Source organism: Antedon bifida, chromosome 5 (genome assembly GCF_963402885.1).
Source record: "Antedon bifida chromosome 5, ecAntBifi1.1, whole genome shotgun sequence".
NCBI classification, from domain to species: Eukaryota; Metazoa; Echinodermata; class Crinoidea; order Comatulida; family Antedonidae; genus Antedon; species Antedon bifida.
In genome coordinates this window covers 18,696,542-18,714,050 of record NC_136230.1, presented here as the reverse complement: position 1 = coordinate 18,714,050, position 17,509 = coordinate 18,696,542, and the positions used below count along the sequence as shown (strand labels likewise).

Sequence of the window (17,509 nt, the reverse complement as noted above, 5' to 3'; positions counted from 1 at the left end):
TGATTTGTGTTGGTAGTAGTTGGTGGTGTAGGCCTAATTAGAAAGAAGTAAATATGATTACAACTTCATCCTCCTTGTTTGTACCTCGTTGTAGGCCTACACCCCTTGAAAATAAATTACTGTACATAAAACATAATGCAAAACATAATGTTAGCATAATGTACAATATTTCATATCATAAAACCCTATCAGGAGCTAATGAAATGAGAAGCTTCTCTTAGTCAGACATTATATCGGCCTAAAGTGGGCAGAATCGTCCCTGGGCCAAACCATCCCGCATTCAATTAAAGACCCCTTCCCTGCAATTTTGGACGTTTTTTGGAAAATAATACATATATATCACTTTAAAAACATTAAACCATGTCATTCCTTGTCTTAAATGTACGTTTTATGGTAAATCATGATAAAAAGTGAGAAACAATGCACTACCTAAGTAGCTCGCGGCGATCGACCTCTCGTGGACGGTCTTAGGCCTAGCCTAGCTAGGCTTAGTTTTGTAGGCCTAGCTGGTAAACATCGGTAACGTACGAACATCATACGCTAGCTATATACCTAGCCTGACGTTGTATAGTTGCTGCATTAATTGTCTTTCTATTTTTGCCAGACTCCGTTGATACAAATTGGGCAAAACCCGGTATTTTCGCTGAAAAGTTAGGAGTCTTCCATTTGTTTTGGCCTCACGATCGATCGAAAAGTGGGCGAATTACAGGTGAAAAACAAAAATATCAATCCGCGCGCAATGCATTTTGGGATTTATAGCGGGCCGCTATAATTATTAGAATCGACTTATTTTTCACATTTTTAACCGTTTAAAGACGAAAAAAGTTATCGCAATAGGACCATATAGTATTATTTTTACATTAAATATAGTTTGTGATCTTAAATTAGATCTAAAAAACGTAGGGAATGGGGCTTTAACTATTGCCTACATAGCAGCTTTAGAATATTAATTCGTATAAGAAACATAACTTAGCCTAGTGTTATCACTGCATTTGGTGCTCAATCTCAATTTTACGAAAGCATTTGCCAGTTGCAAAGAAATTGGCCTAAAAAAACTGTTGTTCATACAAATTTGCCGTTCTAATATAGACTAATTGATAGAGAGGAATTAAAAGGTGCACCAGTTCAAACAGCGCTAGTATCGGGCTTGCGGTTTAGGAGGAGATAGAGGAACAAATTTTGACTTAGTGCTATTATATTATAGATATTTTAATCACATATTATTTACACATTTGATGGTTGGAATGTTTGAAATAATAAATATTAACGTAGGCCTACAAGGAATTAAATCGTGCAAGTAAATAACAATGGAATGAACTCTTGGCAATAACTCTAAGGTAAAACCCCGTTTAGTAGGCCAGGCCCAGGCAGGACTAAGCCTAGGCCGATAATAATATTTTTCCATCGAAAAAATAAGGGTGGGGGGGATCCATGCCTGCACTAAGGAAGTACACTTCACCACCAGACATTTTTGCTAAATTCATCTGTTTTTCAAAGCTCACAGTGGAGGTTACAAATAAGCTTACCAACGATACCGAATATTTTATTGAAATAACATTCTAAAACCACATAACTATACAAAGAACATGACTCACTTTTAGCATTTTGTATTCAATTAAAATACAAAGGCTAGATAATAGGGTTTTTCACTCCTAGTCTAGCCTAGAGTTTTTCTTTTCAATAAACATACATAAATCTCACATAATTTATTACATTTTATAAATCAAACTTTGATATAAATATACTAACCTCATCTATGTATAATAAGTAATCATTTTCTGAGAGGGAATTGGCAAATATTTATACAATTGCTTCATCTGCAATAAGCATGTTTACATTGATGTCCCATAGAAATGTGATGGCAAACCAATGTGTTTGGTGCGGTGTCGTGAGTGGACTCTAACAAAACAATATTGTCCAGCAGCCAAATGCCTATTTTTTCCATAACCTTGCAATGTTTTCTATAGTTTTTTTTTTGATGGATTTTGATTCTCGATACCATCAGAATGAAGAATTTTTTTACTGGACGGCTGTCAGCATTGAGCAATTTGCATAATTAGCATAAACAAAATGGCCGCTATTTTCATAAAACATGCTATATCTCTGGAAATACTGGACGTAGTGAGATAATTTTGTTGTCAAATTGTTCAAAATTAAGAGCATTAAAATTAGGAGCAAATTGTTCCCAATATATACATTTATATTCAGTTTAACAGATGATATTGCTTGAAAATGACAGGAAGTGTGGTTATTGACCTTTGACATAATTTAATAATGTTATTCTATATTATAATAACATAAATTAATAATATTTGTAGTGGTGTAAAATTGTTCACAATATATATGTTTATACTTGCCATAATGCAACATTTTTTCAAAAAGTGAGTGAAACAGCCATTTTTTCTGTAATTTTAACCTTTGACATGTTCTTCTCATCTAAATAACGACATGGCATAGAGATTTCTAAGCGCAAATTGTTTATAATAGATGTTTTTATTATTATACTGTTTGAAAAATACAAGTGTGACTATTGCTTTGAAATCCTGTACATAAGAGCCAATCGGAGTGGAGTTTAATTCAAAGAGGTGTAGAAGGGGGATACTATTACTACTACTATACAGTACAATGTCTTTTAGAAAAATTTTATAAGCAATGGCAGAATGGTCAGAAGTTATTGGACAACATAATACAGTGTTAATATGTCTCAACTGAAATTTGGGCTGCAGACCAACTTAAAGATTCATTGAGTACTTTTCCCACATGGACCAATTTGCAAGGGACTCACAGTTCGATCGATATATATCCGATGCAAGACCCATTTATACGCCAAGAGTACCCAAAAGGTTAATTTGGACAAATCGATACGAGTTCCTTAAGAATCGTAGCTTTTTCCCATATGGGTGAATCCATATAAGACAAACAGTTTCATCCACGTATCCATGTATCTCCAATAAAGGGCATGATTCATAGAGAATCCAAAAGTTACCCTTGGTTCATTTTGGCAAATCCATATGGGTTCCTTAAGGATCGAGGGTGCACAACAGACAGGCTTTCCCATGGCTTAAACCCACAGTTTTAGTTACCCGATATATTTCTAATACAGGGCGTTATGTAGCCAAATGCAGACGTTCCAACCTAAATGAATTAAAAATCAGGAGGGTATACCGCCACCAACGTTAACACTGTGAAGTCTGTCGCCACCAACGTTCAAGAATAAAAGTATACTGTACTACCAACACGAATCTTAAGACAGCTCTTTGCAAATCAGAGGGAGATATTGAAGTTGACGAATTGTATATGCATGTACGCACGTGTATCGTAATTAGTATTATTTTTATTGTTATATTATTACATCGGTGACAGTACAGTATTTCAGTTATAATGTATTATTTATTTATCTGTAATAATAGGCCTTCAGTATCATTTAACCACGTCACCGTTACTAGTTACAATCGAAATAACAATTAATAAAATAAAAGAAACGATCTTATTTTTCTCTATTCAAGAAACATCACAATTTTTGTGTGTATAATTTGATTTTGAAACATCTATGCGTCTGTGTTTGCGCTGCTGTGTGCTCGGTTGTACTCCATACAGGACCTTTTACATTTTTGCAGGAGGTCTTCAGATGGTTTGAAGCTATGGCAGGGCACAAGACTGGAGGGCATATTCATTTTAATTCGAACGATTGAACTCAGCTGTCTTTCAAGGTCTAGTGTAGACCGGAAATCGGTTTTATTTTTTCTGATTAGCGAAAAAAAACTTTCCTCACCAGCGTTGCTATGAGTAATTGTTAATACCGATAACGCAACTTTACTCAAAATTGGGAGTTTCCCTTTAATATACCCCCATACAACATCCATTCAATGGGTATCTCCACTTTCTTCGTCTGGTCTTTCCATTACCTTGGAATCAATCAATCAATCAATCAGATTTATATAGCGCCAGTATCCATAATAATGTTCAAAGGCGCTTGACAAAGTTTAGCAGGAAATGCCTCTGTGTAAAAATGGGTTTTTAGTCGTGTTTTAAAAGTGTTGATGTTTTCAGATGTCTTTATGTCGATTGGCAGTTTATTCCACAAAATGGGTGCTGCACAGGAAAATGCACGATGGCCATATGTCTGAAGTTTCCATTTAGGAACATGAAGGAGAAGTTTATTAGATGAACGCAGTGAACGAGACGAAGTGTAAAGAACAAGAAGATCAGCAACATACTGAGGTACAAGTCCATTTAGAGCTTTGTATGTAATGAGAAGCAGTTTGAATTTAATACGGAATTGAACGGGCAGCCAATGCAAGTTCCGAAGTACTGGTGATGTGTTCATGTTTTCTAGTACGAGTGATGATTCTGGCAGCAGTGTTCTGAGCACGCTGAAGAAGAGATAGTTGTGAATCCGGTAGTCCAAACAAGAGTGCGTTTCCATAGTCGAGTTTAGCAGAGAGTACAGCGTAGATTATGGTTTTACATGATTCCGGTATATATACCAGCCGGAATATCTGCGGTAGACATAGCCTGATATGCAAGAAATTCTTCTTCCAGTTCATCCATGGTACGCGGGTCGTTAATCAGATCTTTATGAATGTGCTCAAGTGATGTTAAAACATGTTCAACGTTATCCATGCTTTGATCCATTCTTTGAAGGAAGTCAATGAAAACACAATTTTTCATTAATGGGTCATCAAGTGGAAGCCACTTAGCGCAGTATTGGAATGCTGTACTATTAAAGCTTCTCACGCCATCATAAAAAGCGTCAACTTGTCTGACATCGATGTCTCCATCCGCCAAAAGCCGTCTTAGTATTGCTTTTGTCACAAGGCCGATAGAGAGACTTTCGTCTGGCTTCTGATTTTCAAGTGAAGTGTCCAAGATTTCAAAGTTCCAAACTCTTCCCTGTGCTTCATAACCTCCTCGGGCTTTACAAATTTAACTGCCAGCTTATTCATAAAATTTTCCATCTGCTCATGCAGGAGATATATAAGCGGGTCTTCTCTTTGAAGAAACCGATTAAACTTAGTAAACATAGCTATTGTAGACTGAAAAAACAAAAGGCAAACCTCACTGATCGGCTCACTGAATGCAGATTTTAATCGCTGAAATCTGCCATCACGTTCGCTTTCTGATAAAAAGTATGACTTAAGACCATCAAACTTCTTAAGTTCTCTGTTTAAGCAATGCTCCAAAGAAAGCCACCTAACAGAAATATACTTCATTACCTCAGCATACTCCATGTCACAAAATTCAAAATATTCTTTTAGAGCTCCTTTTCTTTTGGTTGACTTGTCAAACCAGTAAAACAGATCAAGGCAATGATCCTCGACGTCAAATTTGGTTGCAACGGCGAAGGCACTTGATGCTTTGCCTGCTGCATTGTGTACCATATGACATGGGCATCCCGCAATGACAATAGTTGGTTCTTTTTCCAACACACGACTTTTAATTGAATTGTGTTCTCCGATATTAGTATTGGTGTTGTCAACACCAAGTCCGGTGACCGAACTCCAATTAAGTCCCTCTCTCTGAAACAGAGCGTCTACGTGCTCGAAGATTGTTGCAGCTGTAGCACTTCTATCAGATTGATATCCAGGAACTTGGTCATTACTCTGCCAAATTCAGGATCGAAGATACGTACGGTTATCGGGTACATTTTTGCAATGTGTCGTTGCTACCATCAATCATTATACTGAATGGTTGCTTTTTCATTTCAGTAACAAGCTGTGTTCTTAGCTCAACACCAATGCAATTAACAATTGCGGACGTTTTTGTTCGTCCGCACGCAAACTGCTCGGCTGCAGCGCTGCCACGAAACTCATGATTGATAATTTTTGTTAGGTGATCAGAAATATTGAAGAAAGTATTATGATGAACTATCATCAATGCCATCTTTACCTCAGCCTGAATAGAAGGGTGAACAGTTGGCTGATCAATTGGTCGTTGTTTTAAAACCGTCGCATTGAAGTATTTCTGATCGATTTTTCATTCAAATTGTGCTTCTGAGTTCCTTTAGTAAGATAACACAAAAAAGGAACTTAATTGATGATGATATATTTAAACCTTATATTTTACTAACTTTAATAATAATTATGTTTGTAAGGGCTAAGTATTATTTATTGCATTAATAAAAGTGAACTAATGGCTGATTGCTTTTTGAAAACTATCGTAATAAATAAAGTGCCTTTTCTGATTGATTTTGCAGTTACGTTTTGCTTTGAGTTGAGAGATACAGTAATACAAACAAAAAGAAAAGAACTTGTTTGGTGATTATAAATTAAACTTGATTTACTAACTTTATATTGTCGTATACACTTAAATAAAAAACCATTCACAGTACAAATCAAATCTGTACTTAGTTGTATTAATTCATTAACAAAAATACAAATTAAAAAAACAACTTACTGGAGTGTACAGCAACATCGTTGATTCCTCCCTGTGAGCATGACGAATTCATGTTACAAATAGTGCAAAAAAACTTGTATTCACTCTTGGTGATTACTCGCACTAACAAACGGAAACGTATTTTTCCATTCATTAGAAAATCTAGTTTTATATTTTTTCTTTTTACAACTTTCTTTAGTCTCTAAAACTACGCTACTACGTTTTTCCGACATACTGTAAAACCAGAAAATTTCACAAGTGATTGCAATTCGCGAAAGTATGTACGCAAAATACAGTACTACAAGTACTTTTCCGGTACATGCGCAGTGAGAATACATACAGTACTGTACGATGGTACGATCGATGCCTGGGCATTGGAATTGGGTCAAAGAACTTGTAACTAGCAATTTCAGTACACGCATGCCTACTACTGATACTGTAGATTCATCGCGTACTGTGGGTAAACACGAAGGGCGTCGCCTTACAGTACTCTGTACTATGCTATACAATCTTTACATACATTACATGTTCGTTGTATCATACGGGGTGGTACGTACGACGTGTGAGATTAAATTAATTTGTAATATTAACTTTCGTGGGAAGATAGATTTTAATTTAATGCAATAATACTGAATTTTATAGAAATGTGTGAAATTTTTCCTGTATGGGCCAGCCTATTGGGACCAAATGTTTTACCCATTTTCATTACAGAGCCCATTATAGAGATCAGAAAAGATCCTTAATTTCATACTAAATGTTTTTTCTGCCACTAAATTAAAATGTAATAACCATTAACGCTATAGAGGTCCGGGTTGAAGAAAATAAGCTTATACAGTATGTAAATTGAGAGACTGCAGTGTAATACCCAACCAGCACAATTTACCGGCGGTCAGCATGTTTTTTTTATTGTAGATATGTTTCTGAACATGCTCAGAATGAATTTCTGACATATTAGACTTGTGCTGCCTTTGTATTTTTATATGTTATTGTATATTATATATATATCCGTAATATTGGGCCGAATTTCCATAGTAATTACAGACGTTCCTAATTGCTTCATTCTGCAAATTTCGATCATATTTTTTTTTCTGAAGTTTGGTTTAAGCAACACTGTTGTACAGTTTATAGTGGATAAATGAAAATGAATTTGGAAATTGTGGTTTTACTGACTTATTTAGTATTTATTTTAAAATAATACGTTTTGCTCAATATATTTATAGCAGCAGCTTCATATTTTTTGTCTAAATTTTTTTTCATTATTCATTGATAACAATAATTAATTTGTATTAATTGATTATAATTGCTATAATTTATTACCTTACTGGAAGTACCTCTGACGTTCGCATTGAACGCAAAAAATGTTATCCTATTGTTAGTTGCATGTGTTTTACCAGCGGAAAATATAGGCAGGCTGGCTACTACGGTATTGCGATATAGAGTGTCATTTCCGGCGAACTAGAGGTGCCATTTATCATGAATTTTACGTGTGAGAGTACCATTTCCGACCATCTAGGGGTGTCATTTAGCAAAATTTGCTTCGCCACAGGGGCAAATACTGTGTCTACGGCCCTGGACTCTTGGGCAACCACCTTAAAATAGTCCTGCAACCGGCCCTGCACATATACTGTATATCCGCGGGTATAGTCCCACTTCGAGTCTAATCCAACCTCCTACTTTATGACTGATTTCACAAACAGGTATAGTCCCAGTATTGACACTTGTTTTGGATGTTACGGCCTCTTGACTAGCCAGTTCAGATGAGTTGTACAAGAAATGCTTATCAATCATTTTTTTCCTGAACCAGGGATTTCCCCGATATATTAACAATCCCATCCCACCCCAATTTCATGTTCTAGGGGGTGGGATTATACAAGATGATATACGGTATTAGTTTTAATAATATTGATAATAATTTTTTATCAATATTTAACACATAAATTATTATGTAAAATCATTAAATGAAACAAAAGGTTTGTGTTATTTTTATTTATAGGTAATCGCATGACAATCCGAGTTGGTGACAAAGAATTGGATTATAACCCTGAGTTTAAATTTTATATAACAACTAAACTTAGCAACCCTCACTACACACCAGAAATTTCTACCAAGACCACCATTGTTAACTTTGCTGTTAAGGAACAAGGTCTTGAGGCCCAGTTGCTTGGAATTGTTGTTCGTAAAGAAAGGCCAGAATTAGAAGAACAGAAAGATACATTGGTGATGAATATTGCAGCTGGAAAAAAAAAATTGGTTGAACTTGAAGATGAGATTCTCAGGTGTTTATGTAATATAATATTCTATTAGAGTACAGTAGTGGTTTCTAGAAGCAGTCAATATATTTTACTAAAATGTTGAAATTTGATCAGCTGCTCTTGAATATATTACTGATACATATTTAGCTCATGTCTTGTTAGTCTGTTTTTGCCAAGTCATTTGGAAATTTGAATTATACAATACATCGCTAAAGAAGATGTTGACTATTATATTTGATTGATTTTGAGTGTAAAAATAATATAATTTCCTTAAAATGGTTGATCTTTGTCCTTGATTGGCACAGGCTATTGAATGAAGCTACAGGGTCATTACTAGATGATGAACAGCTTGTAAACACTTTACAGTCTTCAAAGAAAACGTCTGAAGAAGTATCTGAACAACTACAAGTGTCTGAACAAACAGAAGCGAAAATTGATGCTGCTAGGGAGGTAGGTAACATTATAAAACTGCAATGATTGACAGACTGAACTGTATTAAGCACAATTACATCAGAATAGGCAAACATCTAGGCAACACCAATTAACCAGCTCCCTGGCCCTAAGCAACTAAGTAGTTACTAAATCAAAATGATATAACAATTGATAAAATAAAAATTAAACGCAAGTACTAATTTTTCTTTCAATGCAACTCGTCGCAACTCAACGTCGACTGGAAAACAGGCTTTAGGTACATGAAAAAAACATAAATGAGGCTATTATGTGCTCAGCATATTTAGTAGGTTGGGCCTACCATACATTATTTCTTTTATTTCAATTATTTAATTTATTACAAACAACTAAACATTTGTTCATTTATATTTTGATGATGGTATTGCCAATTTTGCTTTATCCCATTTCAAGTTGTTTTGTAATGTGACTCCAACCAAAAGTATATAGTATAGGTGACAAATGTTAATTAAGCATCATTAATCATGATTTGAAAGGCAATGGAATCTAACTTGTTTGATACCAGCTTTTAACATGGTAACATTTGATAGGGAATTTTTACAATTCTATCAAAGGCTTTAGTAAAGGATGACCCTCCTAATTGTGTGGGCTTCCTCAGCTGCAGAGCTTATGTCATGAACTGCTTTAGACTGTGAACTAAACTGGGGGTTAGGGTTATTTCATGCATCCTTGACATTGCCATACTGCCTTACATCTTATCAGAAGTCACCCAATCACAAACAAATAATTATTCTGCCATTTTATTTTGAAAAGGCTGATGGGTCTTGACTTAGAATAGAATGTTTACTACAATACCGGTAACTATATTATAGGAACAAAACGGGTGCATTTTATATAAAAAAAATAACAATTATTACAGTATTATTGTTGCCCATTGCTTTAACATCTGAAAAAGTTATCATTAAGAATCCCATTTGCTGTACATTATCTGGATCCTCTACAGTTTGCCTATTATTAGAGGAACATGTAGTACTGAGGATGCAGTTATATATAAAATAGATCTGTTTTATTCCTACTTAGAAATTTCACAATAAGGTAACAGCAAGATCATTTACTTTAACTTTTCCTCTGCATTTAATACCATTCAGCCACACTTGCTCAACAAGATCAAAGGATGTACTAAAATTTGCTTAGAATAGTCTATGAACATCAATGCAAAATGGAAAATAAATAAAATAAATTCAATCAAATACTCACTTTTTTATTCTGTTTGTTATTTGCAGGGATACAGATCTTGCGCACAACGAGCATCAATTCTTTTTTTTGTCCTGAATGATATGGGACGAATTGACCCAATGTACCAGTTTTCATTAGATGCTTACATTGATCTCTTTAACATTTCAATTGATAAAAGCCAACGCAGTCCACAATTGGAGCAAAGAATTACAAACCTGAATGAATATCATACTTATTCTGTCTATAGGTAGTGTATAAAAAACAAGAGCAAACTTTGCATTATTTTCTATTTATTATTGTTTTTTATTACAATTGTCATTGTAATTTGGAATCTCACTTCTTTGTTCTAACACATTTGATTAATTGACTGAATACATTTGAGGTATGTTTTATTAAATAGGAGTGATTTGGAGAGTTTAAACATTGTCCATTTACTTTGGATTTATTTTGCTGTTGATCCTGTCATATGTCAGGATTTTTTCTAATGACAATTTACAACTCCACTACAATTTTGTAGAGAATCTTGTGTATATGTTGTCTTGTGAAGGATAGTGAATGAATTTGCTTATGGTTATCCTTGGCTAATTTGCCAAAATATATAAAACAAAACAAAAACAAATGATTTCCTCTCTTTAAAAAAAACAATAGATAGAAAAAAAACCAACTAGAATATAGAATTTAGTTGACAAACATACAAAAAAATTAATTTTTGTCAGTATTTTTTTTTTTTTAATTATTTTTTTATTTTTATATGGCCGACTTCTGTCGTAAACGACAATGTCAATTAGTCTTACATTCATCTGAATGATGATTAAGCCTGGGACTGTTTAAAGCAACTTTGGCTGGTCCCAACATTGACCAAGGGCTTCTCTCGTTCAGTGCCCACCTTAACCAGAGGAGAGGCATAAGCCAATACGTCTGAGGCAGATCCTAGATGCAGGGGCTGCCAGCAGTGCTGATTTCAAATGCCTAATGGGACCCCAGCTCCATATACTGTAAAGCAAATTATTAGTACTTTTGTAATTGTTCATTAGTATTGAATTATATATTTGTTTTTATTGTCTTTAATAGATTTACATGCAGAGGTCTGTTTGAAAAACACAAACTCTTATTTTCATTCCAAATGTGTGCCAAGATTTTAGAGGCATCTGGCAAGCTAAATATGGAAGAGTACAACTTCTTTCTAAGAGGAGGCATTGTAAGTTACACATACATTTTTTATCTAGGCCTCATTAGGCGAACAAGCCCTGGTTACCGTTTGAAAACCTCAAAAAGTGATGTTTTCAACTATTAGCGGCATGACTGATTTTTATGATTAATGTGTTTTACGGACGGTTTCAAGGACTATCCTACCAGTGGGCTGTTCACTGGCCAAATGATTGACACTTGTAACTGGAGCTGTGACAAATAATTTTTTATTGAAAAGTGCCTTGGTATTAACATGGAGATGGAAACAACTTTTTCTATCTACAGTAAAAATAAATGGTCACTATAGTTTCAAACTAGGCTTAATCCACCACCGTATGAATCAAAACCTAAATTAAAATTGTCTGTATTCTTTGGCCGTCGTTTGATTAATTACATCTTGCCATGTTTTATTCTTCTTTTTTTTTTCTGAATAATTTGGCGATACCTTCCTATATTAATTACTAGCAGAGGGTTTGATGAGTTTTGAAAAGTTATGCAAATGTGGTCTAACATAGCAATTCAGTTTTTTTAAGGACCTTCTTCCAGGTCCGAGCCTGGAAAATGACTTACATATATTAAATATTAAAAAGTTATGAATGAAATAAATGTCATTGTAACAAATGTTTCGCGAAAAGTAACACTCAACTTCCGCTCGAGCTTTCTCCGTACAGAATTAATATTTATGTTGGTATTCCTTTCATTTTTTGTACATTATTAAAAATAGCATACATACGGAACAGACCCTGCTCTGAGAAAACAGATCCCCTGAATATGGCATGATTGAATATAGCTACGATATAAACAAAAGACTTTGTATTAAATCGATTGTTTATTATTTGAATGGATATAATATCAAATATGTATCTTTTTTAGCACATTTAAAATGGATAGCATGAAATATTTAAAACAAAGAGCCCGAACAAATAAACAGCATATTATTTCAAATGGATAGCAAAATAGATAGCACAATCAAATGGATATAATTGTACTGTACATTATTCTATACGGATTATCGGGTAGCACATCAAATGGATAGCACATTATTTCAAATGGATAGCACATTAAGTAGCACAATCAAATTGATATAGTACTGTACATTATTCTATAAGGATTATTGTGTAGCACATTCATTCAAATGGATAGCACATTATTTCAAATGGATAGCACATTGGGTAGCACAATCAAATACATAGTATACTGTACATTATTCTATACGGATTATCGGGTAGCACATTCATTCAAATGGATAGCACATTATTTCAAATGGGTAGCACATTAAGTAGCACAATCAAATTGATATAGTACTGTACATTATTCTATATGGATTATCGGGTAGCACATTTTTTCTAAAAAAAACTTGCACATGCTCATTAGGAAAGACATTTGCCTCTCTCCGCCAAGGTGTACAAATGGGTAGGCCTACCTGGTACGGTCAAACTTCACTGATTACAATACAGTACTAGCTACAACATTATGTGAAGTATGTTTCCATACGTGCTTGATTAAAAATGACTGGTATAATAATGTGAAGCTCTTGAGGCTTTGAGCATTCAGCACTATTATAAAAACGGCTGATATTTGACAATCTATTTAGTGCACAATTGGGAGTGTATAAAATCCACAATGCATTCTTTGTTTTGTTTTTTTAGCCTATATCTAGAGGGTTAATTTAAAATAATAGAATTATGAAACAATTATACACAAAATGTATTATACAGAAACAAAGTTACATGCATTAAAATAATAGGTTCAATGTAAAAGAAATTTCATGATTGTTGATTGGTTGTCATCAAATGTTCTCTAAGTTTACTATGTAGCATGAAGATTAATTTATTGCAATAATATCAAGTTTTCTGTGGAACAGGTAGACTTTAACTTAAATGGATGACATTCTATTAATTTCCATAACAGTCATAGTTTAGCAAATGATTGCATAATTTAACATGTTTGTTTTTTTAAAAACACAGCATATTTATTGCCCAATCAATACACATCATTTGTTTTAAAAACAAAATCACCTAAAATGTACATTTTATGGTTAATTATGATATAAATAAAAAACAATGTACCCTAAAATGTGGTTTGCATCTCTAGGCATAGACTTGTACACTTTTCACATCTGCGTAAATTGTTACAAGTTGTAACCGGGTTTGATCTCCCGATTTATTACACACTTTCATATATGCATATGCGAACCCTGAGAAATCTTGTGAGAAAGTATTGTCATTGCATAGTTGGGGTGGGGGCGCTATTTAGTTATTAGTGTACTGTGATTGGTCAGTTAAATTCCAGGGCAACACACATGCACAGTACAAACTCAGGAAGAAAAAAACAGGCCTCTCGTCGGTGTGTTTTTCTCCTGAGATTTCACATGCAAAATCTCGGGAGATTTTCCAGAAAATTGTCATCACATTATGCAAACCTGGTTACAAAGTTGTTACATTTTGCAGATGTGAAAAGGAATTATTTGTAGTCTCTACTCATAGCCTGGTATCAAACCCTACCTATAGGTAGGCCTGCCTCATGTTGTATCCAGTGTGTGTGTGAATTTATTATATTACATAGCCTATGTAAATACGTGAACGTGATTGGTTGAAACTGAATCAAATGACTACTGTTGCGAGGATTTGTAAATCGTATATTGATATTAATTTTCACATTATTATCGTGTCCCTGTCATTAAACATATAAAATCAAGTAAATTCTCGAGTACGATGATATTGACTGTGTAATTTTCGTATGGCACACTCGCGATTGGTGATAAACAAAAGTCTTCTACTGAGACTTGAACTTGCGAAGATTAGTCCACATTCTCACGATACGTTTTACCCGCTGCGCCACGCAACTTGCTTGAAACTATGCATACATAGTGCCCTCATTTGTTATTTGTCCTCTATAGATGTGATGAAAGACTGTTTGTGATTGGTTTACTCACGGTAGTAACCTGGAACACGCGGCGCGCTGAACATCCGGTGATTCGGGTCGAAGAAGACGAATTATTATTTATTCGGCCACGAGGGAATATTTGAGGGAATATATTTCCTCAAACAAAATATCATTACCTCGGGATGTCAAATCTTATATTTAACCTCTAAGCAGGCAATATCTGTATAATATTATATGTTTGCATTTTACTGGAGTTTTATGCTACATGAAATCAAATTTCATAATGTTTATCATTTTGACAATAATGTTCTGTATCTGTGACTTGCTGAAGTAATTACTAGAATTTATAGCATAATTATAGAATTGCATTATCTTGTATTATAGGTACTTGATAGTGAGGGTCAGATTGATAATCCTTGTGGTTCATGGCTTGCAGACTCATCATGGGATAATATAACTGAACTTGACAAGTAAGTCTTGCATGTTTTTCAACTGAATATTAATTCATACTAAAACAATTTTATGGCATAACAATTTTTGTGTGTGTTTTGGAAAACCAATACAGTAACAATGGTGCAGATTAGTTTTGTTCTTCTTGAAATGAGTTCCACTGATATATAGTTGTCTTTATTCTAATAAAGACTCATTATTATACCAATTGTTATAGGTGACATGTGTAAACTATGAAAATACAGGCATTGCTCTTGTGCTCTCTACAAAATACATTCTACAGGGAGGGGCCAAGAAATTGTGAAAAGTGTAGAAAAGAGCACATTCATCATTCAATCCATTGGCATTAAGTCAAAGTTTAACATTTGAATAATACGTCACAAGTAATATACTAAGTAGTATACTAAATAATGCTAGTTATCCAAACTATCAATTAGTCAAATGTAATCACATTTATTACATGTATTTCTGATTTTTTTTAAGCACACGGTTTTCAAAGTTTAACGTGCACGTGTGTCATTATTCTGCAATTAAGATTCATAAAAATGAATGAAATCTATCACAGATTTAAAAAATAAGAGGTGCACAACTTCATGTAAATGTTGATAAAATTAAGTTACGAAATTTTGAGAAACATGACGCACAAAAATAGGGTGGAAAGAAAGAAGAATAATATAGAAAGAAAAAAAAGATTATCCAATACAGTAATAAGAGTTATCCGCTGAGTGCAGATAACTAATTATTAAAATTAATAATTATAAACATGTCTCATATTTTTCATTCAATTTTAATGTACTTTTCATGCAATTTTAATTCTTTTTAAATATTTAATTCTTTGTACGTATTTCTTTTTGGAGAGCCTTGTTACAACCGCTAATGTAGAAAACGCCAGCTAATGTAGAAACACCAACAGCTTATGTAGGAAAGAAACACCAGCTAATGTAGAACAGTCAACAGCTGATGTAGTAATGAAAATTGCCTCACAGCTAATGTAGTTACTATCGCCAGCTAATGTAGAAAATATATATTTTACAAACCTATTTCTAAATCATGTGAAAATGCATCTTTTTACTAAGCTATCAGTCTATCTACCTCTCGTAAGCGACCACCTCCCTAAAACGACCATACTTCGTAAGCAACCACCCTCATTAGCGACCACCTCTTAAGGACCACCTCTATTGAACGATCAACATCTCTGTTAAGGGACCGCTTCTTTTAATCGACCACCTCTCATAAGGGAGGTGTGGTTGTTAAGATAGGTTGTCACTTACGAGAGGTGGTCGATTATGAGAATCGGTCCCTTATGAGCAGTGATCAATTACAAGAGGTGGTCGATTATGAGAAGCGGTACCTTAACAGATATATGGCGAAAAAATGATAGGATATGATATAATGAAATGGTTAATAAGATTGGTTGGATATTGTATATGTTAAAGGCTTCAACATTCAATATTTTTAGGCAATAAACTACTATTCACTATTCACTGTTTTCATCATTTGTCATCAGAAGCAGAGAATAGCAGTTCAACTACATCCACATCAAATGGCCCAGCCCCTATATTTCGGCAATGCTAAAGATAGGATATTAGGTTAATTTCAACATTTCATTTCACAATTTCGAAGGCCCCTTCCTGATCCCCATCTCTTTCTATTTCAAAATCCACTGCTGTAGTGTTTATTTTTGTTCATTGCCAAGTTCTGCAATACCTTTCAACTAGTATTGTTGAGGCCTGAGGCCCCTGGTTTAGGAAACCTAAGTGGCCTTCTAACGCTGGAGGCCGGGCGTTATTAGGCTTTTTTGACATATTTGAATGCCTGTTTTTCCTCTGGGCACTGCCCATGGGCCTTGTAAGTTCTGGGACCCCTGGGTTTAGCCAGTGAGCGCTCATAGCCGTTACGCCACTGAGTTCTACATGATTACAAGTATTGTAGGCATGTTATAATACCTTTGTTTCAGACACTTTAAACATGTAGTGATCGATTTTGATTTGTCTTTAATTTGGTAGACTTGCTAACTTCCATGGATTGGTGCAGTCATTTGAACAGTATCCTCGGGATTGGCACATATGGTACACAAGTGCTGAACCAGAGTCTGCACCATTGCCAGGTAAAATATGAAATGTCTTATGGTACATGAAGTTTAACTGAAGTTCTACAAATTTGCTAAGCTATGTACAGTACAGCTATTAATTACTGCTCCGTTCTCACACCAAACCAGACTTTCCCTCCTTCCCGCAAGCGAAAGGAGTTGCGTCTTCTCTAAAGCTAAATCGTAAGATATATAATTTTTTCCCAGGATAGTTCTTAGAGCTCTTTTTTGAACAGCTTCAATTTTATATGCTAATTTTTTAGTAATTGCGCCATGCCACACAGAGCATGCATACTCGAAAATTGGTCTAATATAACAACAGAACACCTTGATCAGGTCATCCAGACCACCTCCTCATCATAAATAAATCAAACATCTTTCGAGATGCCTTAGAAACTATGTCTGTGACATGCATGTCCCATTTCATATTATCCTGAATAGTAACCCCTAACAATTTGAGGTTGCCAACACATTCAAGAATTGTATCGTTAAGGGTGAATGGCTGAAAATCACTGGCATTGTGCAAAAAATTGATTGTCATAACATGGCATTTAGACGATTTAGGCAACATATTAGCTTTATCGTGATCATACAAAGTATTATTTATTTTAAATCGCAATCCCAT

General features: G+C 34.5%; 1 protein-coding gene and 1 pseudogene across 2 annotated transcripts in view; one reads left to right on the top strand and one right to left on the bottom strand.

Moving 5' to 3' along the window:
- LOC144842612 (dynein axonemal heavy chain 2-like) overlaps positions 1–17,509 on the top strand; it is a 182,439-nt gene that overhangs the window by 144,682 nt on the left and 20,248 nt on the right. For both annotated transcript variants that reach the window (XM_078699067.1, XM_078699066.1), the window contains exons 57-62: positions 8,369–8,651; positions 8,933–9,077; positions 10,319–10,518; positions 11,343–11,469; positions 14,730–14,815; positions 16,802–16,902. In XM_078699067.1, coding sequence (XP_078555193.1) covers positions 8,369–8,651; positions 8,933–9,077; positions 10,319–10,518; positions 11,343–11,469; positions 14,730–14,815; positions 16,802–16,902 — 942 coding nt within the window. The remainder of the gene's footprint in view (positions 1–8,368; positions 8,652–8,932; positions 9,078–10,318; positions 10,519–11,342; positions 11,470–14,729; positions 14,816–16,801; positions 16,903–17,509) is intronic.
- On the bottom strand, positions 4,796–5,883 carry LOC144842426 (uncharacterized; annotated as a pseudogene).